This window comes from Thermobia domestica, chromosome 15, assembly GCF_964235325.1.
Source record: "Thermobia domestica chromosome 15, izTheDome1.hap1.1, whole genome shotgun sequence".
NCBI classification, from domain to species: Eukaryota; Metazoa; Arthropoda; class Insecta; order Zygentoma; family Lepismatidae; genus Thermobia; species Thermobia domestica.
In genome coordinates, this window is record NC_137468.1 from 186,228,341 (window position 1) to 186,255,144 (window position 26,804).

General features: G+C 36.4%; 1 protein-coding gene across 1 annotated transcript; it reads right to left on the reverse strand.

Moving 5' to 3' along the window:
- Positions 1–21,812: 21,812 nt before the first annotated feature.
- Positions 21,813–26,695, reverse strand: LOC145671759 (uncharacterized). Its single transcript, XM_081740965.1, has 2 exons — positions 25,957–26,695; positions 21,813–21,889 (listed from the first exon to the last, which is right to left on the reverse strand). Exons 1-2 carry the CDS (start codon positions 26,693–26,695, stop codon positions 21,813–21,815), a joined length of 816 nt encoding a protein of 271 aa, XP_081597091.1.
- Positions 26,696–26,804: the final 109 nt, after the last annotated feature.

Genomic DNA, 26,804 nt, shown 5'->3' on the forward strand with positions numbered 1-26,804 from the left:
TTCAATTGTATATGAAAAACACAGAAGGAAGAACGCGAAATATTGTGCCACAGTGTCACGTAGGAGTATTTGCAACGGCGCAAATCTGTCTTCAACATTGAGGGGAACGGGTAAGACCGTTTCCATATTTTTTTAAGCGATATTCAAAATATTTGTGAAGTTGCAAAACAATGCTGTGTAGGGTTCTGGACACTGGCGGATCCACGGGGAGGGCGGAGGGGGCGACCGCCCCTTCCAAAGGGTTTTTGAACTTTCAGCATTTATCATTGGGAAATACTAACATGGTCTTTTTCCCGACCGATCCAATATGTGTGACAAGCATAGCAGGGTCTAATCAAAATGTGTCGTACTTAATAGTACTTAATACAGACATATTTGAATTGTGAATACTTTTCTCCCTAGTTCCTGGGGGCGGTCACCATAAGCCTCAAAGAAGCGAGAATATGATTCATTCGTTGGACGAACAGCTGTAAGAAGACTGGTAAGACGGCTCACTCTTTGAACTAAAATAGTATATTTTAAAATTGTGTCCTAGAAAAAGGATATGGGAATGGAATTCGGGTCTTGAAACTTCAAGTATCTTTACCTTGAATAAAGAGAAATATACAATCTTCAGCGCTCCTTACCGGAAAGCTCGCTAACTGGAGACTTTTTAATTGGTTGATTGATTAATATGTATTTACGTCGTTTGCCAAAAGCGATGCTTTACAGAACGAGGACTAGAGTTTAAAGTTGGAACTGTAGTGCGTTCGATGCTCACTCACCGGGAATCAAACCACAGAACCCCTTGCATCAAAGATCAAAGGTACGTTGGCTAGCTACTAGATCAACAAAGAGAGCCGTGACTTTTGGGGTTGAAAACGGAAACATCAGGAAGGGACCAGGGATTTATTATGACTTAAAAAGGGCATTTCATCTTTTCTTGAGAAATAACACAAGCTTGTTATTGTAATTCATACATAAAAGACGAAATCCTGAGTGAGTAACTTCGTACAGGCCAAACCACTTAAGCTAGAAACTTGAAATTAGGACAGTAGATAAGATTTGTTACGTAGGGTATTACTAAGGAAGGATTTTTTTTTTTTTTTTTTTTTTTTTTTTGAAATTCGAAGAAAGGAAGGGAGAATGGAGTGGAAATTACTTTAATAAGATGGCCATCTCTTCGAATCCGCTAAGACTAGAGACTTGAAATTTGCCATTTGGATTTCTCATTTAAAATAATTTGACACGCGTTTCAGCTTTTTTTTTTTTTTTGATATTATAGTAAAACGGAGAAAAAAGAGATGGAAAGAAAAAGTGACGGTGAAAAAGTGAAATTGCAAATATTATAATAAGATATGAATATCTAAGAATCTTTGAAGCTTAGAAACATGAAATTTCGTGTATGGACTTTCCACTTAAAATAATTCAATACGTATAGCAGAATTTTTTATATTTTACCTAGAAGGGAAGAAAAGGGGTATTATTATTGTTATTATTATTATTATTATTATTATTATTATTATTATTATTATAAGATGCCAAATCTCGGGATCCCTTGCGGTTAGAAACATGAAAGTTGGTAGTTTGATTTTTCATTTAAAATAATTCATCATTTATTTGAACGTTTTTTTTTTTTCACTTAACGTAGAAGAGAAGGAAAAAAGGTGGGGCTGGTTCATTAAAATGCCTTAGGAGGTGTTTGAATTTCGTGACATAGTCCTAGCTCAATAAGGCAGAAGGAAGAACGCGAAATATTGTGGCACAGTACCACGTAGAACATTTGCTACGGCCGTATGTCGAGCAGATTGGGGATCTGGGGCGAGCCCCACCTAGACGAAGGCTAGTATAATATACCTAGGTAATTTTATTGTTGTTGTAAGCATAACTATAATTATACTATGTTTCGTGGACCCCACACAAATATAGGGGGCGCGGTGGCTTAGTGGTAGAGCGTTCACCTCTGGTGCTTGGGGTCCCTGGTTCGATCCCAGCCCCCGCCAAGTGAACTTTGTGGTGGACGAACACCGTGCTCGTGGGTTTTCTCGGGATTCTCCCGTTTCCTCCCACTTTCTTCATTCCACCATTTCACTCATCTCTCATCATCACCGTCTCCTTTAGCCTAACCGGCATAACCGTGGGACGTAAAACTTGAAGATTTCATTTCATTTCCCACACAAATATAGAGATAGATTAATTTTGTATTAATTTTTCTAACTGCTTTCCCGCAAGTTACTCAAAATATAAATGATTAGAGCAAATTGTACACTCTTTCGTTAAAATGAATGATGTCGTCAATACAGTATTTTCTTTTGTACAAGTACTGTGCCAGACAGTGCATCTCATATGTTGCGGTGACTGTGTGTGAAGTGAATCATGACACCGACACGTCTCTGAAACGGAAGTACGTATTTAATTTAAATCTACAGAAAAAATACTCCCATTACAAAAAAAAAAAAAAAAAAACCGGTCCCAAAGTGGAATCTGGGAATCTTTTTTTTCCAACCTCTTCCAGCCCCGGATTCATATGAGTCCCATTCTTGCAAATTAAATACTGGTCACCTTGAAGCTACGCTCATCTTCGACAAAGCGAACCGCCCCTCCCAAACGATCCTTCTGATCCCAAACGATCCAGAACGATCCGCTAGTGGTTCTGGAGAGCAGAGTTTTCTTGAACATTAGGAGGCAGGCATATTTGAGGCTTATTCTGGGGGCATATTAATTTCATCACACTTTCCTTTGTGGCAATCGGACACAAATAATCATATTCCTCCCCAAAAGAGAAATTTCAAATCGGATTATTGGGGAGGCAGTTCCCCCAGTTCCAAGATTGGAGGGGCGTCCTCCTCATGCCCCCCAGATTTGCGCCAGTGAGCATTTGCTATATTGTGCGAGGCTGTTTGCCAACCAAATTGGGGGTCTCAGGGAAAAGCCCCACCTGGGCGAAGGCTAGTATAATATAATTTTATTGTTGTTGTAGGGATAGCTATAATTATACTATGTTTCGTGGATCCCACAAATATAGAGATAGATTAATTTTGTATCATTATTGATGCATGTATACTTTTGTTATTTACTTTTGCGTAGACCGAGCCTGTCTTTTTTTTCAACTATTGTCCCGCAATTGTTATTCAAAATATAAATTATAGAGCAAATTGTACACTCTTTCGTTAAAATGAAGGCCATGGTCAATACAGTACTTTCTTTTATGCAAGTGCTGTGCAAGACAGTGCATCTGATTTATTGCAGTGACTATGTGTGAAGTGATTCATGTCACCGCCTCGCTTCCAAAACGGAAGTGCATACTTAATTTAAATTTACAGAAAGCATATACATTCATATATATATATATATATATATATATATATATATATATATATATATATATATATATATATATATATATATATGTATTAAAAAAAAGTTCGGGTCCCAATATGGAATCTGGGAATCAGGTTTACACCCCCTCCAGCCCTGGATTCATATGCGTCCCTTTCTTGCAAATTAGAATTCTGGTTACCTTGAGGCGAACCACCAGGAAGCGAACCGCCCCTCCCAAACGATCCTTCTGGATCCGCTAGTGGTTGGAACTACGTATGCTGAAAATGTGGCAATACAGGGTAATAAAGGAATGCATTGGAAAAAGTGACGGATCTGCATTACACTTCCGTAGCCTCGGTGAATAAGCAGACAACTCGCGAAAACAAAATGATACAAGCTTGGAAAGAAACACGTGTTTTCTAATTCTGTAATATGGTTCTCCAGATTATCTTACCAATATTTGGAAGAGTAGTTTCTTGGCGTGTGTCTTAAGTGTTAAGTGACATACTCTTCTACTTCCTTTCCTACATACCATATGATTAAGTTGTACACTGTAATATTATCATATTCACATTCGAAATATAATTATTTTATTACTATCTCATTTCGTTTTTAGTCGGCCCGGACAGCGTGTGGTCTAGAAGGCTAGACAACCAACGTATTAGGAATGCGGGTTCCAATTCTGCCTTGGACATGTTTTTGATGTACTTTTCACCTTACATTTCATTGTTATCTTCCTTTGTCATAGTGTTTTGGATCCTATTTTACACTATAGGTCCCGTCCTATATAGCTTCGGAGCTGACACAGGCGTTAAAATGGCATCACTCAATTTCGTTTTTTCAAATGCATCAATATTTTGTGATACTGTTGACATTTTGCTATGTTATACTATCGGTGTTATGCGTTTGAACTAAATTCATAGTATCAGACCCAGATTCCATTATTACCATCTGTTGTCACATATCTGACTTCTCCATTGTACATTTTCAGCACACGTAGCTCTAACAGTGTGTAACACTGTACCATTACACTTCACTATTATGTTTAGTGATAATAGTGCGTTTTAAATCTGTGAACACTTGAATTTGGTGCTATTTGGAATAAAATATTTTATGCTGAGTTGGCAACGCTGCTTTATCTATGGCAATACTGTTTGTGGTTTTCGATAGGACATTTTGTTCTCATTAAATTGTGCAATTTTTGTTTTGATTGCGTTTACGGTTTTCAAGATATTTACTTTAAAGGTACACAATTCCATGATATAATTTTTTTGACATTCAAATATTGAAGCCCCCTAGCTCCTATCCCTCTGGTCCCTAGCACCTTAAATTTTGCTCATTTTCATTTCTTATGATGCTCTATCAGATATGCTATATGACAATCAGATTTTAGCGACAGCTTGTGGGACCCTCCCGTGTTTGTGAGTAGTTAGATTTGAATTAAATTAAGTACAGAAAACAGTACTTTTGAAGAAAGTGGATATTACAATTAGATTTTCTATAATTAATTGCATAGGAATATACTTTTCTTGGAAGTGTCCCTGTTGTCTCGCTATTTGATATTTTTATGATAAATCTAACTCAAAATTAAGATACGTTTCATTTGCACTTACAGTAGAGGCGAACAGTATGACTGGCGCGTACATTTTTCATACCAAGGTTATTCGGTAGCTAATAACGCCAGAGGCAAACTTATTTTACGAAAGGGAATCATATTATCTTCCATCATCTCAATGTGAATAAATCGGTCACTCATAGGACAGTTAACAGTTCCTGGCGCTAATAGGAATGTCGCTTCTAGGACTAATTCTTCCGCTAACCTCTTCGTCTTCACGTATGATTTTTCTATTTGATTTCATCCATTAATTGTAGTCTCCTTCATCCTCTCCCTCGTTTTCCTGACACCAGACCCTCTAGCATATCACTCATGATTCAATTCCTTCTTAGCCAGTGTCTTTACCAGATTCTCTTCTTCTTCTCACTAATATCTAAAAGTGTTCTTTTCTCCCCCACCATTTCTAACACCCTCTCATTAGTATTCCGCTCGACCCAATTAATTTTCCCCATTCTTCTTCACAACCACATTTCAGAAGCTTCCAGTGATTTTTCATCTTTTTCGCGTAATATTCATTTCTAAACGGCAGTACAATACTCCACACAAAATACTAGTAGTAAAATACGTGTATATATATTTTATTACCATAACGCTAATCTAATAGGGTTTGAAAATGATAAAAGGAATGTGTCCTGTGTACACATCATGCCAATAGTTTTCCACCCTGTTCACATGTTGCACATGCCTAAATACGGCCCTGCTCATGATATAGAAATTATGTAATCATAGTATTCAAATATATTCATATTACCTGTCACTCTTTGTCTAACGTGGAGACATTTAGCAACTAAGTTGACATTGTGAATGCTGACTTAATGACACCATGCTACGCAATGCCATTGTTATTGGAAAGCGTTAGCAAGGCAAATAAAATCAATAAAAATGTGTTTGCTGGAGCCTGTCCAAATAAACTATTATCTGCTGACCTGAATTCCCAGCCATTGGAATGCTGAATGCGTTTGTTTAACAACCTAATGATAGATCTATATCTAAGAGTGAATACGTGTCTTTCTTGGAAGGAAAAGTACCTCTTGCTTTTAGTTAAGCCAAGACAAATATCATTACCTTTAGTTACAAGTAAAGTATAATGATACAAAATAGATATAAATTAGGCTTAATAGGTTAGAAAAAACGATAGCATAGGTATTCTGGATGATAGATGTTGATATATAATCAATATGAATACTAATGTATCATTTATATTTCTGCACACAAAACAACTTGTAAATCAAACTCCGAGATCTTTTCCATTCATAATTTATGTTTTAAAGATCTTATCTACTTTCTACCAATTTATTTCGTGTATGAAATATTTTAGGATTCTGGTGTACTCTGGTTTGTCTAGCAATGAACAAGTTAACTTGTGATGAATATGTTGTTCTACCACAATCTGCAGCATGTACTCGGTTCAATTAACAATGTATAAAGGTAACCAAGAAAGTACTGTCGCTTTTGCACTCACCACTTTCGAACATTGATATATGACCTAAGACGTACCTGGAAGATCAAAAATAGTTTCCATTACCATTGACGACCTTCTGCCAACACTTTGGAAGACCATGGATTATATCACGATATAACTTGGTGGGCCGTGAAGCGAAAAACCTATCAAGTACATTTTGCACCTCTATTACTGATTTGAACTGACGTCCTCTAAGTTGATTGTTCAAGAAATGGAACAGGCAATGTTCGAGGAGTATAGCGGATGTAATAGTGTTTCCCATCCAACGCAGAGTGGTGTTTCGGGTCATCCTAGCCACGTGGAGCTTAGCGTTGTCCTGTAACAAAAGGACCCCTTTGCGATTCAGAAACGCTGGCTGCGGAGTTTTGAGTTTTTCTTGAACACGGGTCAACTGCTGATAGTACACAGTTGCAATGATTTTCTGCCCAGCTGGTAGCACTTCCCGATGCACAATCCCGCCAGCAGTCCACCGAACACACAGGAGAACCTTCTTCTAGTGCAGTGCTGGTTTTGGCTGTTTTGGAATCGGTTCATGGGATGCTAGCCAATAATGACGGCGCCGTGGAGCTTCGTACAGGATCCACTTTTCATGTCAAGATTCTGTCCACAAATGGCTCCTTTCTCAGACGACACAACAAAAAACACACAGATGTCTTCTGGCCTGGACTCAAATCATGTGGGACCCATCAATCCAACTAGTAATGCTTCCCAAGTTGATAGAGGTGCTGCCGAATGGTTTCTCCACTCACACTGAATCATAGCCCCAGTTCCTCACATGTCTGGCCATTGTTAACCTCAATTGCTGCCTGAAGATTTTCATTTTGGACACGTATCGTTCTTCCGGCACGTGGTGCGTCTTTGACTGTTTTGTCAGCGTCCTTAGATTTGTTAAACCACCGCTGCACTGTCCGCGTAGTCATGACACCCTCACCAAAGGCCTGGCAAATATTCCGGCCCGCCGCAGCGGCGGTTGATCCCAGTTTGAAGTGGTACAGCATACACGCCCGTTATGACTCTCTGTGGAGGTCCAATGTTAATTTTTCCGCTCATCTTGAAATCGTCCTCTTTGCGTTATTACACACAGCATTGCGAAAGAAAACCTACTTCAGTGTTACGAAAACTACTAAAATTATCAGTTAAACCGGACTTACTTCCAAGAAAAAAAAGTAGGTATTAGCCTATCATGCGAGAAATGGATTGTTCCTGGGTCCGATTTCTGGCATCAAGGTCAAATCGAAAGCAAAATATTTAGAAGCTCTCAATTCTGATTTCGAACTTGCGCTTCTACTTTTTGGTAATGCTGCGCTCTCCCTTTTTTTCAAATACCGATTACTTGACGAAGCGCAGGAAATCAACACTTATAATTATTTTACTGTTAGGTTACAGCTGAGTTGATTCGCTATGTGCAATGTTATCAAATGAAGTATAAACATTACATTGAAGTTTTCCAGAGAGTAGCCTATTATTGGCGTGGATAGAAAACTGTACAGTTAAAAGAAAAATGGAAAGTGAAGGATTAACTTTAAAAAGCCCGCTCCAGTGGAAGTGCTTATACAGACACGGACAATGAATGATACGGAGAGTCAGTCGTATTAGCAAATGCTGAAACAAATATTATGTGCTTACTCACCTTCATTAACGTGTCTGCTCACTATGGACGCATCGTCAGCATGTACGTTAACATATAGCCACAAGAGAATATACAGTGTGTCCGTAAAGTTGCGCAACCCAACGTTTGATTGCGTATATCTTTTGATCTAAGAATGACAAAGACCTGAAACTTGAAAGAAATGAAAGCACATTCTATGTAGATATTTGTAAAATCATAAACAATGCTGGAACTTTTAACGTTTTTGTGCAGCAACGAAAGAAATTACCGTAAGTGTAGAATAAAAAAATGTGCAAAATGAACAAAATCAATAATCAGTTGCAGAACACTGATTTCCTGCGGACCAATTCATGTGTATATATATACACACAGTATGCACCAACATTTATCCATTGTTGCGACAATGTGACAAGGTTGATGCAGTGTTGCCATATAAGAAGGCAATTTAATGCAAGTCCGTAAAATAGGCGCTTTTGACACAAATGCGGCCCCTGACCACACTTGTTGTCGTAAGATTACTGCAAAAGGTGTGTTTTAGGTTAATTAATGATAAGTAATGAGCATTTGCACACAATTGATAACATGAATTTTCATCCAAAAATTTGCAGTATCGCAAATTTATCTTTGCATTTTGCATTTTGTTTCAAGTCTCAAGTCTTCATCATTCTTAGTTCAAAAGACATACGCAATCAAACTTTAGATTGCGCAACTTTTATATAACTCAGATTTTGAGTACAGTTTCGAAAGTTCATTTCCGTAAACTGTAAAAAACAGTGATGTTCATTCAATAATAGTCCACTTATGTTCTATTAAGTCCACTTGTTCTATTTATTCGATATTACAAATATTATGCAAACTTGCAAACTAAAATGAAATATAACAAAAATTAAAACAAGATGATAATCGATATAAATGTAGAGCATGGATATGACATGCCCGAGTATGATGGAAGAAGCCATTTGTTTACTTCTTGGCCAACCGCTAAGAGCGTTTATATAAATCTATATGCTACTTTGTTATGCGTAATTAGTACATTCAAATTCACGAACGAAGATGAACTGAAGGGTATGAGGATACCGTTGCAAGTAACAACTGTAGTCATAATAATATAGTTCAACTAAGCAACGTTGAAAATAGTGGGAAAATTAGAAATGACCAAAACTGAATAGTTTACATCGCTCATTTCGAAATACGGTTAGCAGATTAAACTTATAAGAAATGACAAAAATGAGTTAAATTTGGCGTTTTACTAAGCATGGTTTCAGAGGGAGGGAGAAGAGAGCATCCCCGATGGGGATACTTGAGTTGATTTTTGGGGTGGGACAAAATGTGATTGAGGGGGGAAATCCCCCTTATCCCCCCGGTAATTCGCACCCTGCTTCGATACACTACTTCACTACGCTACATTAAATAGTATACATTTTCCAATGTTCACTGATAAACTATTGAACTCAGATATAAAAATATTTCTGTGCAAAGCAATTGATTTCTGCAAAAAGACTGAGATTATCAATACCAGATTGGTAAAATACATGTGTTTTTATGGCACTGAAGATTGTGGTATTAAAGCTTTTTCCCATTCCTATAACAATGTGATTGGGGATCACTAATAATGTATAATTTTTAAACGACTATGTTCACCTCTGGTGCATGGGATTCTTGGTTCGATCCCGACAAACACCGTTTGCGTGGGTTTCCTTGTGGTTCTCCCGTTTCCTTCCACTTTCTTCATTCTACCATTTCATTCATTTCTCATCATCACCGTCTTCTAACCGGCATAACCGTGGGACGTAAACCTTAAAGATTTCATTTCATCTCATTTTCATTTCTCATCACCACTGTCTCCTTTAACCTAGTCGGCATAATTGTGGGACGTAAAATTTAAAGATTTCATTTCATTTTTTCAGTATGACTATTGGATACAGAGACACACGTTACAAAGCGTTATCGAAATTTTGGAGAAATGTGGAAGGGGAAAAAAGACTTGCAACTGTTGAATATTTCTGAAATACTGTTATCGTAATTCTCTCTCTCTCTCTCTTTCCTTTTTTGCGGACATTCAGATACTAATAGTTAATGTTCATTTATATTTTTGAAACATCCTGTATATATGAGAAAGATAAACAGGAATATACAACATTCATTAATAAATATACAGCAGAATACACATGGGAGATTAGAGCTATGTAATGATAGAGGTAATGGTAAACAATTTGATCCATTCTGTTACACGCAAGCGACAACAGAATATATATAATAAACGAGATATGTTATTGAAAGAAAAATATATCCACGTGTCGTATGTATATACTTTGTAGGTCGCTCAATAACTTCCTTTCTAATATTTTGTTATTGAACATTAAAGAAAATTGTTATTTGAATTGCTATGGGAGAAATCAATATAGGAGAACCAGGTAATTAGGCCACCTTTCTAACTCGGTCGCATTTCAGGCAACTGCATATCGCATAACATATAACTTCAATTTTTATTCTAAGCGTTAACCTCTGAAGCACAGCAGTTGGTAGCCCTGATCCAGGTGTTTATGCAGGCAAAATTGTAAAGTAGATGACTAACGAAATAGTTCTCAATTCTAAGATGAATCTGTATGGTTCGGATCGTTTTTACCTAAGAACACCATATATTAATCTCAATATTTCTGTGTATGTAATATATTATTTCTGTATATACTGTATTTTTTTTAGGAGAAATAAAAGTACTGACCACGCATGAATCAGGAAGTGCTTGAAAGTAGCTGAAACTACCAAATCCACAACAACTGCTAGAAATAAGTTCGTAAATGATTGCCTTCATTGACAGACCTTCTCCAATTCTCCTTATTCCAACATATTTTTCTTTGTGGAGGAGAGAAAATCTTGCTTGTTACACTGAGTATGTATTGAAATTGAAATCGAAACATATAAAAAGAGTTTCAACCTGGCCGGGATTTGAACCCGGGTCCGCCAAATAGAAGTTCAATACGCTAACCCTTATATACTGCGTCACTTCATTTCTCATCTAAACTATTAGCTAGTTATGATAAAATCATTGCATGTAAGACTATACAAAATACTAATGCTTGTATAACGAGACGTTCCTAATGAGTGTCACAATGACTTACTCTAAATTTCCTTCTTTAACTCAAAAACAAGTTATACAGACCTTCGTCAACGAGGAAAATATCACGAAACGTTCTTTAAGTTGAGGCTATCTCATCGTTTAACAGCTCCACATTTACATTACTACTGTTCTTCTTCATCTTAACTTCTATTTTCTAAAGAAGAAAAGCCGGCAACATTTACGCCGATCCCAAAAGTTTCAGTATTTGCGCGCTACCCTAGCCAGCTGTTTGAAATTCGTAATGAAAAAATGTACAAAAAATGGGCAAGAGAACAGAACGTAACCAATCATTGTGGGGCTTCTAACCAGGTCCTACAACAACAACAACTACTACTACTACTACTATTACTACTACTAATATTATAACACTAAAGTATAACTCATTCAATATTAGTTAAGAATTTTTTTTTAACTTTTTAAGTGAATCTCGTATGAAGGCAGCTCTGAGAAATTTCTCCCCGCAAACAGACATAACTGTATATGTATGTTTGCGCCTTGGCGACGTAGAATATCCTTTCACTTCTCCGAATATGGTTATGGAATGTAACGCAAAGAGTAAATCTCCTCCCAATGCATCCTTTACCGCAGTGCTTCATGGCTATTTTTAACTATCACGTTATCCATTGCGTTGTGTTGGTAGCTGGGAGCACCCGGGTTGGAAGAGACTGGCAACACTGAAATCACTCTGGCATGGACAATAGGGTGGGCCGAAAATACTTTTTTTTTTTTGGAATTTCGATTGGGAAAAGTTGCCTCGTTAGTGGTAGTCAGCACAAAAAATTTGGATGTTTTTGGTCAACCCCTTCCTTTGACTCATCAGATTTGAATATTTTTATAGCTGCCGCTATGCAACCCGCACGACACTACGAAGAAAATTGTGCTGCACAGTCATTTTTGTTTTAATTTTCGATTGGCCGGGTTGCCGAAAAGTTGCCTCGTGTTAGTAGTAGTCTATACAGATCATTTGGATTTTTTTTGGTCATCTCCCTTTCCTTTGCTTCATGGGACTTGAATATTTTATAGTTGCAGCTATGCAACCCGCACAACACTGCGAAGAAAATTGTGCTGCACAGCCATAACCTTTCGTACTTTTTCACACTGAAGCACTCTGAGGCTAAATATAAAACACAAGATAAAATTGAGATGTAATATTGTTTTTATGTGGTTAAAAATTATAATCAGTCAGACGAAAAATTGTATTTTTATGTTTCTATTCATGTTCTTCATATACAGCATGAAAATATGTTGTCAACCTTACATTGCAGCTTTTTTCACATATATCGTGAACAATTTCTTTTAGACCTATTTATATTATAAACACAATTTTAAACAAGTAATCTAATATCAAGTAATTTTGAAATCGGCTGTGCTATAATAGAAAATCTATTACCTACAACGTAGTACATGACTATAATAATAATACGTAAAGCATTGTTTTATAATAAGTCGGAAACATTATAGTTTTATACGCAGTCAAGCGGCCTGTGGGTTTCGGCGCTGGTCTAACCTGACAAAATGGTGTTAAAAGATTTGAGTAATGATCAGCGATACCTTTTGGACATTTGTCGAGCCGTTTCAGGTTTGTGTCCGGCAGACCTTCTGAGGGAAAAGCCTAGACCAATTGTGATGTCCCGACGGTTGATGACAGCTTCTTGCATTCTTTGATTATATATTTTCACCGAAGATCCCGGAGAAGCATTTCGTTGGCTTGCACAGTATGTCAGCAAAGTATTTACAGAAGTTTGGTTTGAAATAAAGTGAAATTCTTCTCTCTCTCACCAACGGGATGCCACGATTGTGGCTACTCGCTCGATCTGCATCCTTTCTTCTAGAGAAATTAAGAAGAATCCTGTTTATTGTGATTAGCTGCAGCTCTTACTTTGCCCATCCGGAAAACTTGTTGTTGGCAATGATCACCGACAGGAACCAGAACCTCCAAGTTTTAGGATGGAGAAGAATTTAAAAAAAGTATCGACAAAGAAAGAGATCAAGTCTACTTGAATTTGTTCTGAAAGTAAACTAATGCAAGTAAATATCATGAGATGATCGATTGCTTCTCAACGGATATCACAAAGCCACCGTAAACAAGATAATTTTCTTCCAGCCAGATAGAAGGAAATATTATAACGAATTATAATATTATAGCTACTGAGGAAATTCGATGATTTCCGTGCCATACGCAAGCGATGGAGAGGATGATAAAACTAGTTACAGAAGCGTCAGCATTAGTGTGTGGAGCGGATCAAAGAGAAAGCTTTATTATGGAAAAATTAGAGTCTCGAAGAAAAATTGCAAAAATTGAACTCTCAGCAGGACTATCAAATGTAAATGAGCCAAAAAGCGGAAGCAACTGGGTGGGGGGTGGAATACAATTTGCAGCCACCTCCTCGTGGTGGGTTCTGGGGAGTTTCGGAGTGTATAGGCCAAGACGAGCTAAGAGATACAAGGGAAGGTTTATCAACAATTTTTCATGACCTATATTCATAATTTGTTTTGAAAACATCAATACAAAATCTTCGTCTAATTGATTATAATTTTTAAGCACATATGAACAATATTGTATCTCAATTTTATCTTGCGTTATATATTCAGCCTCTGAATGCTTCAGTGTGAAAAAGAAACAAAGGTTATAGCTGTGCAGCACAATTTTCTACGTAGTATCGTGAGGGTTGCATAGCTGAAACCATAAAATATTCAAGTCCGATGAGGCAAAGGAAGGGCTTGACCAAAAATCCAAATTTTATGTGTTGACTACTACAAACACGAGGGAAATTTTCCGCAACCCGGCCAATCGAATTCCCTCAAAAAAGTTTTTTCGGCCCACCCTAATGGAAAAGGATGGGATGATGAGCATACCCACTCAACTCGTTAGTGCGTCAGAGAATAAAATTCTTATGTATTTGTTCTAAGCAAAATGAAGAGGGTAAAAGAGTAGATTAGATAATTGTCAAATCCAAAGATAATCACCTGAAGTATTGTGTCTTTTTCCGGAAGAAAACTGGACAAATTTGGATCATCACAAACCAGATACGTGTTAGGGGTGAAAGGGTTTGTCCCTATATGAATAGTGCGTGAACGCGCATTAACTGGGCCTTAAATAAACTTAAATGCATACCATTACTATAAAAATAATTGTTATAAATCTGTAGGAAAAGTTGGTTGATATATATAAATATGTAATTATGCATGATTTCCTTGTATTTTTGTGAGTTTCCATAGGCATGAAAACAAAATACATCAAATGTGCATGTGATAAAAACGTCAATATAAACGTATAATTTGATGCGTATTGTCAGAATCATTGATAATTCTCAATATTGTACCCTTAGACAGTATAATACGAGGACGTTCTATTTCCCGTACTCTGGGTTTGACAGGTTGGAAGTGATGGTTGTAGCAGGTAAACTTTACGGGTGCCTCTAGGTATATCTGTGCGCGGGTCCTGTATGCAATAAAAAAATGGTATTATTGCATAGTGGACTCGGGCGGAGTGGAGCTGCGAAAGGCTGCAAAACAAACGATAGTGCAAGGTGCATTTGTATCCTTTTGTTGACTGATGAAACGGTTTGCTTCCTTCCCACTAAAACTAATATAACATCTGTTACGGAAGTACTATACAATCACTGACAGATCAGCCAGTAAGTTCATGTTAAGAGTAGGGGAATGCTTCGCGCGAGGAATAAATATTATAGTCCATTATACTACTACTACTACTACTACCACTACTACTACTACTATTACTACTACTACTACAACTAATATTACGTCTACTCCTCCCCCTACTAATTTTACTACTACTACTAGTACTTTTACTATGAATCTATACAGTACAACTTCAAGCTGATTTTAATGAAAAAGTGTAATGAAAAATTTAAAAAATAAAAAAGCTTTCGGTGGGCAGGGTTTGAACCCATGACAAAAGTGATTTTCATTACTAACATGTTCCGGTACCACGCTCGGCTACGAGGACCGACAGCAATTCGCCTTTACTTTCCACTATATGTAGCTCATGACTCTAGATGTCCTATCTTTATCGGCCAATAAGATCAGAAGGAAATGCAAGCCGGCAGACATTATTTACGCATTCTTTGAATTGCATCAACACGTATAGAAAGAAAAAGTTCTATTTTTATCTTCCGTAACTACTAGTTTGTTTTATGATTGTATGAGGAATTTGTGATAGACTGTCAAATTATGAAACTGGTATGGCAAAGACATGGGTTCGAATCCCGTCGTGTCGATTATTTTTTCTTAATTGGAAGGTATTTTTAAGTAATTACTACTCTAATTCTGTTATTCCTTTATTATTATTATTATTATTATTATTATTATTATTATTATTATTATTATTATTATACGAAAGTAGAAACTTGGCTACATATTTTATATTATATGAAGTTTTTGATTATCACAATTTAATTCTTTTTGTTGATATGGAACGTATCTGAAAATGTGAATTGCTTAAAACATTAATATTCTAGCAGTAATACTTTGTAGTAGAAGAAGAAGAAGAAGTAGAAATATAAGCAATTTCTGTAAAATAATATCCCTTGTTTTTGATCAGTCGTATTTGCGACTTATACTAACTATATGCCCTATGTATTAATCAATTGTTCGCTAAAAGCATTACATTCCCAGACAGTGCGAATCCAGGTTAATACGGCTGACGTCATCTTCTAAGCCACTGTTCTATTGCGAATGCACGAAAGAAAGTCGTATCAGAGAGAGAAATCGAATATTTTCTATGTTGTCTTACATTGGAAGTGTCAACATTACAAATGATAAAAATTTCCCTTAATTACCCGACGGGAATCGAATCGAAAACCACCGGAATGTGCAATTAACGCTTATCCCTACTAGTCTAGGGCAACTCTGTCAATTAATTGGGGGAAAACTTGGTGTGACATATCTTAAGCAAATTCCACACTTTTACAATTTCAATGTTGTAATACTCTGTAGAAACAATATTTAAGAGAATTCAAATCTAAATTGTCAAAGGAAATAGTTGATAACGAGTGATTGAAGTACTATTAGTGGATGTTGTTGCAACATTTAGATAGGGAAAGTTTAAAGTTCTGCTCAAGCATCAAGGTTAATGTTGTGTGAAACTACAGTTTAAATATCTCTTCGAGTACTTCTTTATAATTACATTTTTTTCACGAGCCCGTAATATGCATTGCAAATGTCGAGTTCAAGATTTTATCCAGGTTACTCGATATCGGGGAAATAAAACTTTCTAAGCGTTGGCCCTCGAAGACCTGATCTGTGGCCCGAACACTCAAACGTACTTTTTATATATTTTTTCCTGTTTATTGCGTTATTTTGTATGGACGTTTTTGTGAAACGTAGAGAAAGAAAACTTATAATGTAAAAAATCTGAAACTCAAGCTATCCCATGCTGAAAGCGTCGGTGAACCTGCGATGAGCAACTAGAGAACTCTCGGTAAAAATTAGATGCCCTGCAGAGATGATCCGCTGTGACCCCACTTCCTTTTAAATATTATACCACCAGCGTTCCAGCAACCGCAGAGTCGCGACGAAACGCCAATGAACCACAAAATTACTCTCCCAAAATATGTTAAAGCACCTATATGCATGATTGTTTACATTACAGTGAGTCTAAAAAAACTGGGTATACCTACACCGTCGCGGGCGCGAACGAACAATCATACGATCCGAAGCCCCGTGTTCTTCCGACTTCGCCGCGGAGGCGACGAGGGAGACGTCAGAAGTAAAGGGATAAATCATTGAGGTCTTTTTAATTTGGAAATCAGAGTGCTCCTGTAACCGTGTATATTTGAAGATAACCGTTTGGGATCAGAAGAAATGTGTACACCATACAATTTAATACTACAATTACGCGCGTCTATTTACTTTATTTCATAGTTCTCCCATATTCACTTTCTAATGATCGGTGACACTTGGCATCAAAACTCGTACAATTATACGCACTCATTTCAATATTTTTCACTTCATGATGTAGAGGCAGGGGTTACTCTTGCCCCCGGAGCCCACTTTAGAATCAATTCGTCGGGAAAAAGTAGTATATAATAGTAACCGCATGCTTATGACTGGTGATAGTTCGTATTGGTCCCTTCGGGACTCTTGACGACGAATCAAAGGAGCGCGACCAAAATGAAGTCCTCGCTTCCAGGGGTAGACTGGCCCTGCCGGGAAGGCAGGGATTCTCGCCTCGACCCCTAGAATCAATAATAATAATAATAATAATAATAATAATAATAATAATAATAATAATAATAATAATAATAATAATAATATGTCTGTAATTGCGTGAATTTTGATGGCAACTGTCTCCGAATATTAGCAAGTGAAGATGGGAGAACTATGAAATAAAGTAAATAGATGCGCGTAATTTTATTATTAATTATATGGCGAACACGTTTATATTATCCCAAACGGTTATAGTCGAATATTCAAGATTAAAGGAGCACTCTGTTGGTCAAATTAAAAGTACTCAACGATTTATCCCTCTATAAGGAGACGTTGTTTATGTGAGTGTCACAATGACTCACTCGAGATTTCCTTCTTTGACCCAAAAACAAGTTATATAGACGTTCCTCAATGAGGAACGTATCACAAAACGTTCTTCAAGTTAAGGCTACGTCATCGTTTTCACCGATGGTCCCGATTTACAGTACAATTCTTCTTTACCTTGTAGTTTCTAAATAAGAAAACCGGTAGAAATTAATTTCATATTCTTTGAATTATATTAACACGTGTTGAAATAGTGCGTGCTATGGTATGAAGAATTGATGGCAAAGTGTGCCATTACAGCAATCTGAATTAGAATAACGTCGTGGCATTTATTATTTTTTCTTTATTGGAAGGTAATGTTTTCTTCATTAATATTGTAATTCTGTTATTCCTTTATTATTATTATTATTATTATTATTATTATTATTATTATTATTATTATTATTATTATTATTACTGCTAAGTCGAGACTTGGCTATATATTTTATATTTTATGAATTGTCTGATTTGACTTCAAGTCTTTTTGTTGAATAATCAAAAGCCTCCATTATAGGGCGTTTTGGGGACGGAAATATAATCCTGTGGCTTCTTAATTGTTTACTTGTACGATAAACCAAACCTGGATACCACATTTCATCTTTCTATATCTAGTTGAAAGACCCTAAAAGTTCTGATTATCATAAGAGAGTAAGTGAATAAGTCTGTCAAGGGTTCGAAGCACTCTAAAGGTCAACTTCGCCTTCATGGCCTTGCGTGTTTGTATGTCTTTTAGTTTTCAATTTAAAGTTGAATTCTCTGGACTTTTTTTTCTGTATAACACTTTACTATTTTGTCATTAATGGCATCAGAAAGTTTCACCGTTATTACATTGGAATCGTAAAAACGCGTAATTAGTGAATTCACTGCACATCCATTTTTTTCTCCTCCCAGAACAATGATGTCTTAGAGTAGTGGCTTAAGCGTTAGTTTCATAATGTTGTGGTCCCGGGGTTCGGTTCCCGCTGATGCAATTAAGGAAATTTTTATTGCATTTGCGTTTTCTTGCATTTTGCAAGATTGATATTACTGATTTATACTAACATGAGAAATATTCATTTTCTGGGGTCTCAGAGTAGAGACGACTTCGTTTGCAGGTAAAATGCCAAGAAAATTACGTCATCCGTATCAAACTTGACTCGTAATATCTGGGTACATAACGTGTTTGGACAAGAATTGATGAATACATAAGGGCAAAACACGCCCTTACTGCTGTAGTATGGGTCAAAAATATCACCTCACCTTTCTACTTAAAAGAAGGGTGAAACAAAATGTGTTACTGTTATCAGCTATCAAATATTTATATTCCATTTCTTGTTGTCATGAAATAATAATCATATCTGTAAATCCATAAACGTAATAATATTATTGCGTTCATGTGTAAAGCTAAGAAATATCTGATATACTGTATATCTTTTCTGTTCCTATGAATACCTTAGACTTTTTCTTTCCTTCTGTAATAATAATAATAATAATAATAATAATAATAATAATAATAATAATAATAATAATAATAATAATAATAATAATAATAATAATAATAAAGGAATAACATAATTACAATACCAATTACATAAAAATTACCTTCCCATACAGAAAAAAATAATAATTACCACTAGGGGATTTGAACTCAGGTAGCTGAAATGGGAGTTTCCTGCTTTCACAAATTTTTAAACAAATCGCCCCAACCGGTGTATTTTTCGTCACTGGCGTCTGATGTCCTTTCGACGTATTCCAAACATTACAGGGACACGAACACAGAAATACCTAGGACTGTTAAAATTCCGACTTTGCTCTTCAGAGGAATTGAGGTGGTTAGCGCAACACTGGTCTAACCCACATTTTTTAAAAAATTGAGAAAAATAAAGTTAAACTTAAACACATGTGTTTTTTGCCCAATATAACAAAAGCAAGCAGAAGTGGTTGAATGTGCCATAAATTGTACATACATATATTGCACAAACACCACATGTGTTTAAGTTTCACTTGATTTTTTCCATTTTTAAAAATGTGGATTAGACCACTGTTGCGCTAACCCTCTCAATTCCAATCCCTAATGGATTGTGTCTCATGATCTGTCTATTTTTACTCGTATTGATACAATTCAAAGAATATGAAAATAATTTCTGTCGGCTTTTTTCTTTGGAAATTAGAAGTTATGGTAAAGAAGAAATGTAACGTAAATGGGGACCATCCCTGACGTAGCCTCAACTTGAAGAACGTTTCGTGATATTTTCCTCATTGAGGAACGTCTATATACCTTGTTTTTGAGTTGAATAAGAAAATCTCGAGTAAGTCATTAAGACACTCGCATAAGCATTACTATCTTGTGTAATTTTTTCCATGAAACGATTTTAACTAGGTATTAGTTTGGGTCGAAGATGAAGTGGCGCGGTAGGTGGTTTTGCTCGCGTTTTCGAGCATTTCACATAGCTTATTCGTGTGGTCTGGCTGAGTGAACTTACAGCTACTTATACATTCATCGACGTGTCTTGTGGTTTATTTTTAAGGTTTGTAACTAAGGTTTATTTCCAAGGTGTTTCGTGCGTGCACCTTGAGTTTTCAGTGTTAAGCAGTTTATTCAGTGATCAAGATAGGAAATACAAAAAAGAGCTACAGTTTCAGTTGCTATTGGACCGGAGATTTTGTAGTCCGAGGCCAAAAATCCCAGCGATATATATATATATCTGGTTAGCCGACCAGTTTCCTGGTATTATTGATAATCTAAGTGCACTGCAATTACATGCAGTCATACAGTATTTTTATTAAGTTCAAAAATCAATGTGCTTATGAACAGTTTACTACAACCGCTCCGGCTTCTCTTGCATTTCACCATTCGGACGGCAATATCAGTGACATCAGTATCGTCGCAGTCGGAGATACAGTGTAAGTAATACGTGTGTAGATTACCCTTTAGAATGTCCTCTTTCGATCTTTGAAGAACATTTTCGTCAGTATGGACTGGTTCGTATGCAGTGCGCCTTTACCTTTTGGTATAGACAGTGGAGTGCGAGTTATTAATATGGAACTCCAAAAACATATTCCGTCCCGGATTATAGTGCACGGGTGTAGAGTCAGTGTGTCTTATGAAGGACAGCCAAATACCTGTTTCCAATGCCAATCTAATTCACGTACCATCTCCTGCTGCCCTCTGAAGAAAGAAAAATCTACTACCAATGTCGCCGAACATACCCCCCTTCGTATGACCGAAATTGGAAAAGTACCACGTTCGTGGAACAAGACGGGCCATTCAACGGCCACCTTGGACTCCAATTCAGTCCCCTCTCAAGTACCTGTAACATCTGATACACATGTGTTTCCTGCTTTGCAGACGTTACAATCCACGCTTAAGTTACGCAACGACTCGGCAAAAGTTTCAGGTGCTCACGACTTACACCCAGCACCTCTATTTTCACAGGTGTCCGCAATGGAAGTTCTACTTCTTGCTTCTTCTCATCCCTACTCCAAGGAAGATTCTATTGTACTGAGTGGTTCTCCTAGTGAGAATAACGACGCTTTAGAAACTTCTCAAAGAGAACAAACATCTGTGTCAATTACATCTGTATTTAATTATAAGCAAAAACGAAGAATAATGACTTGTGCTTCTCAAAAGAAACAAGAACGCAACTTTATTTCTAAAGATGCCTCTGGGATAGACAGAATGGAAACAGGAGAGCTCCGTTCCAAAGTTCGTTCTATCTCTGACTCAGAACTGAGGTGATTAATAGCGTTTAATTCTCTGCAGCTGTCTATTGTATCGTGGTACTATCGCTTTGGAGAAGGAGGTCACACAAGTTTATTTACGTCTTTTGTTCACATGAGTTCTGGATTAAAAGTTTTCCCAATCATCCCCCTCACCTGGAAGTATATACATGCTTTGCCAACCTCTGCTTGAGCTTGGGAATGACTCAAGTAGAAGGATTGATAACAACGTGTTTGGTCGCGTCCGAACTATCCAAAAAAATAAAGATTAGCGAAAAATGTTGATTTTTACCTTTCTCGTTTGAATGAAAAGTTTGTCGCGAGGGATAGTTCACTACACAAGCATGATTGAGACTGGGTACGTTCCGCGACCTACTCTCGCGTCAATGTTTAAAACTAAAGACAACAACAACAAAAGAATATAAGGGAAGCAACAAGATTGAAATGCCGGGACTTAATTATTAACTGTTCATATTTAACAAAAAGTAAAATTGACAATCTTACATGCACTGGTCTCTACATGGGAAGTTTTGGTATCAATGTACACATGAACTGAAATGAACAACAAGCATTAAACATGAGCATCGTAAGACAACATTCTCATCATTCGTATTAAACACACACAACGTTAAAGTTCGTATTTTGGATAACAACTTTTTTTTTCATGAAATTTCCTAGCTAGCTAAACACTGTTTAAGAATATCAAATTATATACAGAAAGTAATTGTACGCATGCGATTTTACTTTGTGGTGGCCTACATTTATTATTATCCTTTTTTTCTTAAGCCGGCGTTCGCTATTAGTGGAAGGCGATGTATTGAGCGTATAAAATCACTATTCGAAAGACACGGTCACTCTCACATTAAACTGTTGATATATTCCTGAGTCAGGCGGATTTTGGATAATGCTCACACGAATCACTCGATGATTGCTCCTACCACATCAATTTACATTACTTACAGTTTGGTCTTCCAAGAGATGGTAAGCTGGTTCCGTTGTCTTCTTGGGCGTGCTAAATTACTATTCGATAAAATTTCTTGTTTTAGAACTTTCCTTGATAATACTGCAACTATTGCATTTAGTCGTCACTCACACATGTTAAAGTTACTTATCCACATCAACTAAGCATCGATGTCCTATTAAAATTACACTTATAACAAGAAAATGTCTCGCGACTCGGGGTACGTTTTGTACCCTTCAAATCCCAGATCCCGATTACTTGGCGCACTTCTTGATTGCACAAAGCATGTGAGTAGAGTATACTTGGGACGTAACACAGTTTCTGATTGGTCAGTAATTGAAAAGTTGTCCAATCACCACTAACTTTAGGAAATCACCGGAAATACGAAATGATCTAGTAGTTTCTGGAATGGTCTCGAAGCTACACAACCGGAAGTTCCAATGTCTTTGAGACAAAGAACTGTTGCTCTGCACACACACACACATACACAAGGAAAGTCAGTTTGTGGCGTCGAAGAGATGTCATGAACTGGAAGAATGTGATTATAGTTGCCAACTGCTAGGTTCATTACCCAAAGTCGATTATGAATTTAATAAAATGTGCGCGTTAATTTTTCTTGCTTCGATGGTCGATAGCAGTGGCGGACATAAGTCCTTGACCAGGTAATGCTCACTGCTTTGAAACACTGACTATGAGAATTAAATCTATCATACCTATAGTTTTGTGTGGAAAAGAAACAAACTTATGAACCAAACGTTTAAGAACAACTCATGCTATTATTATACACTTTGCTGAAAATTATTAACTTGTATCATCATAAAAGAAATACGGTAGACTTTTTGTAATGAAGAAAAATAACATACAACCTTACAAGCGGAGGCAAAGATACCTAACGCAACCAGACTAAAGTCGAATTATTTACAGAGTAGTGATCGTGGTTCAGTGGTCAAGGCGCGTGGCCAGTAATCTGGAGGTTCTTGAATCGAATCCACGTCGGGCAATTCTTTTACTTTAGGAACTGTGAAGGCGATTGATCGGTGATGACACACGTTTTATTATATTCAAATAATTAAATACTCGGATGTTTCAATACTTGAACTATCAAATCTTCAGCTATAATAATAGTAATACCAGGTACCTCACCCATGAGATAGTTAAGTAGGCGGGGTCTCAGTCTTGATTCGCGGTGGGGAGCATTTGAAATATTAAATATCCTCGATGTATCTGTGTTCGTGTCCTTGTTGTTTAAGGTTACTGGAAATAGCTGTACAACGAGAATAATCGAATATAATAGAGATAAGTTATGGAGATACTTTCTGTCTTTTTTAAAAATTTAAACTTGCTTTCTCTGTACTATAATGTTGTATCATGACTGAAATCACTGTTTCATCGTTAATAAAATATTGGAATCACAAATGTTTGCAATTTGTTGCACAGGCGAGTGTTTTGTTGACTCTTACTTAAAAGAGCAGTCTTAGGGTAGTGGCTTCCAAATTTCTTTCGTGAGTTAGGGGTCGGCGGTTCGATTCCCTACGAGCATATTCAGAAAAAGTTTATAATTTAGAATATTGATATTTCTGGTGTATAATAACACGAAAAATACGCAATTTCTCTCATTCTTTCAAATTAGAGTTGAAACGACTTCCTTCACAGGGGCAAAACTAACCACATGACGTCACAGTCTACATTCTCGATTCCTACTGTCTGAAAACTTCGCGTGTTTCGCAAACAATTCATGCATACAAACGAGTCATCCTTCAGGCCTAGTATGAGTCATAAATTTATCTGAAACGTCATGGTGGAATTGTTACTAAGTTGTTCCAATCTTACTAGAAATAATAATAATATCTTCATTCGCCATTTTCAACACGTTCCATATATTCGCTCAACCGAAATTGGTAAATAGGAACTATTCTTTTCTTATATTTGTTTGTATATTTTGTTAAAATATCAATGTAACGCATACATAAACCAAAGTCTTTTACCCAAAGAAAGAGTGTTACTATTTATCGTCAAGAAGAGAAATCCTACTTAGTTTCTGTTAAGCATCCGAAGGTTTAATTTTCATTTTGTTTAGTAGCTGACATCTTTCTCCCCTTCTTTTCCTTCCAAAATATCTCTTATAAGGCAATTCATTATTATAGAGGGTCCAAAAAATTTCTCTTCATATTTTCTAACTTTAGTATGTTTATTTGCACTGGAATAGGGCATAATATGGAGGTCTCAAAGATTCATTAATAATAATAATAATAATAATGATAATAATAATAATAATAATAATAATAATAATAGTAATAATAATAATAATAATAATTATTATTATTATTATTATTATTATTATTATTATTATTATTATATTGAAGTCAAATTCCTTATGAGGACATGTTGTATTAAAATCTGTAGAATTAGCCCTACCCTTAGGGAAAAGTTATACATTATTCGGGATTGAAGAAAAGTGTCAGGGCCATCAGGACATACACTCAGTATATGTCCCTACAACTAGTTAAATGAACAAACTCCATGGCTCTGGATAAGTAGAGTAGCAAATAAAACACAGTTCTGACCAGAGCAGAATGGAATATATTAAAATCTATACTTACAATGTGTTACAGTTTCAAGGATATAACGTCCTCTTCATCAGACACAAACACTGAAAAAAGACAGGTGACAGCAGATCTTATATACACGAGAAAGTGAAAATCCACGCCCTTTCTTCTCTCTCATTGGTCGGAGGAAACCAATGAAGATAAAGACAATTCCGCGCCAACAGAAAATATAATGATCCCTTTCACTTTTTCTAACAGTTCTTTAAACAGATGACATACAAAGAAAAGTAAATTACAAATAGAAAATATTAAATAAGAAAAATAAATAACTAAATATATATATATATAATGTTTTTAAATAAATAAATAATTATTAATACCTATATGCACTTTTCTTACTGCTTTTCTATCACATCCTAAAATTTCTTCCATTGCTCGTGTATATTCATACCGCTTGTCCAATTCATTAAGTTCTCCTCTTGTTCTCTCTTTATTCTTCTAGCCTCTTTCCACTTTCTAATAATTTTCCTGTTCTCTCTCTCTAAACTCATAGCCCCCTCCCAGTCTATTTTATGTCCCGTTTCCTTTACATGTTTGTATATAGCGTTATTATCTCTTTTCAGTCTAACATCATCCTTATGTTGTTTTAATCTGTCCATAAACCTTTTCCCCGTCTCCCCTATGTATTTCATGTCACACTCACTACACCTCACTTCATATATTACTACTTCTTCCTGCTCCTCTATATGATTTTTCTTCCTTTTCCTTTTCTTCCTTATGCACTTCAGCAAAGTTTCTCCTCCTTTTCTATAAGTCTTCACACCACCTTTTCTTAATAACTGCTTCCGCACTTCGATCTTTTCGCCTATGCTCTGAATTCCATACCACTTCTTGTCTTCCTCTTCTTTCCTATCCATATTATCTTCTTTTCTCCTTCTTCGAAACTGCTCTATCCTATATCCATTATTGTTCAATTTTTTTGTAGAATTTTTCAAAATCTTTTTTCTTTCCCTCTTCCTCGCTTTTAATGTTGTCTATCTTCCTTTCCATGTTCCTAATGAAATTCTTCTTAGTTGCTTTGTCTACATCACTTCTCCAGTGGCAATAAATACCTGCCCAACACGGTTTCTGATACCAACTGGCAATCACTTTCTGACCTTGCCTCTCTATCTTCATATCCATGAAATTGATAGAGTTATTTTCTTCAACTTCTAATTCTAACCTTATGCCTTTCTCTTGGTCTTCTATACTTTCAACATATTTTTGTAGTTGATTTCTATTCCCTGTCCATATGCCTATACAATCATCAACATACCTGCAAAAGAACAGTAACTTTCCTCCTGCTTGTTCTGTGACTTTTTTCTCCCACTTGTTCATTACTATTTCCGCTAGAACTGGACTCAGCTTAGATCCAATGCTTAAACCTTCTTTTATCTTCACTAGTCTTTCACCAATTATGCAATAGCTATTTTCCCACAAAGTCTTAAGCGCTCTTATGACTTTCTCTTTTTTCCACTGACGTACAACTTTCCCTTCCATCTCCTCTTGTATTGCCTTTATGTCATAATCACTTCTTATACTGGTGAACATTGCTTTAATATCTACACTAAACATTAACACCTTCTCTTGATTCCACTTAATCTCATCTATCCTCTTCCTCAATTCTTCCGTGTTCTTCACTCTGCATGTCTTTTCACCTTCTCTGATGTCGTCCATTATCTCTCTTAATTTCTCCTCTAGTGGTTCAAAGTAGTTACCTCTGCAGTCCAGTACTGGTCTTAGCTTCATGTCCTTCTTATGTATTTTAGGAAAACCTTTCATGACAGGAAACCTTCCTTTTTCGTTGATCATCTTTTTAATTCCCGTTAGGTGGTGTCTGGAAGAGGGAGTTACTCCAAAAGGTCTACGGGTGAGAAAGAAAGAATTAGTGTGTGAATCAGTGAGGTTCAAGAAACTAGTT

Coding starts and splice junctions, on each gene's coding strand:
- LOC145671759 (XM_081740965.1), bottom strand. CDS start 26,695: ATGATCAACGAAAAAGGAAGGTTTCCTGTCATGAAAGGTTTTCCTAAA. Junction 21,890..25,956: donor TCAGAAACCGTGTTGGGCAG/GTATTTATTGCC, acceptor TGTTCATTTCAG/TTCATGTGTACATTGATACC.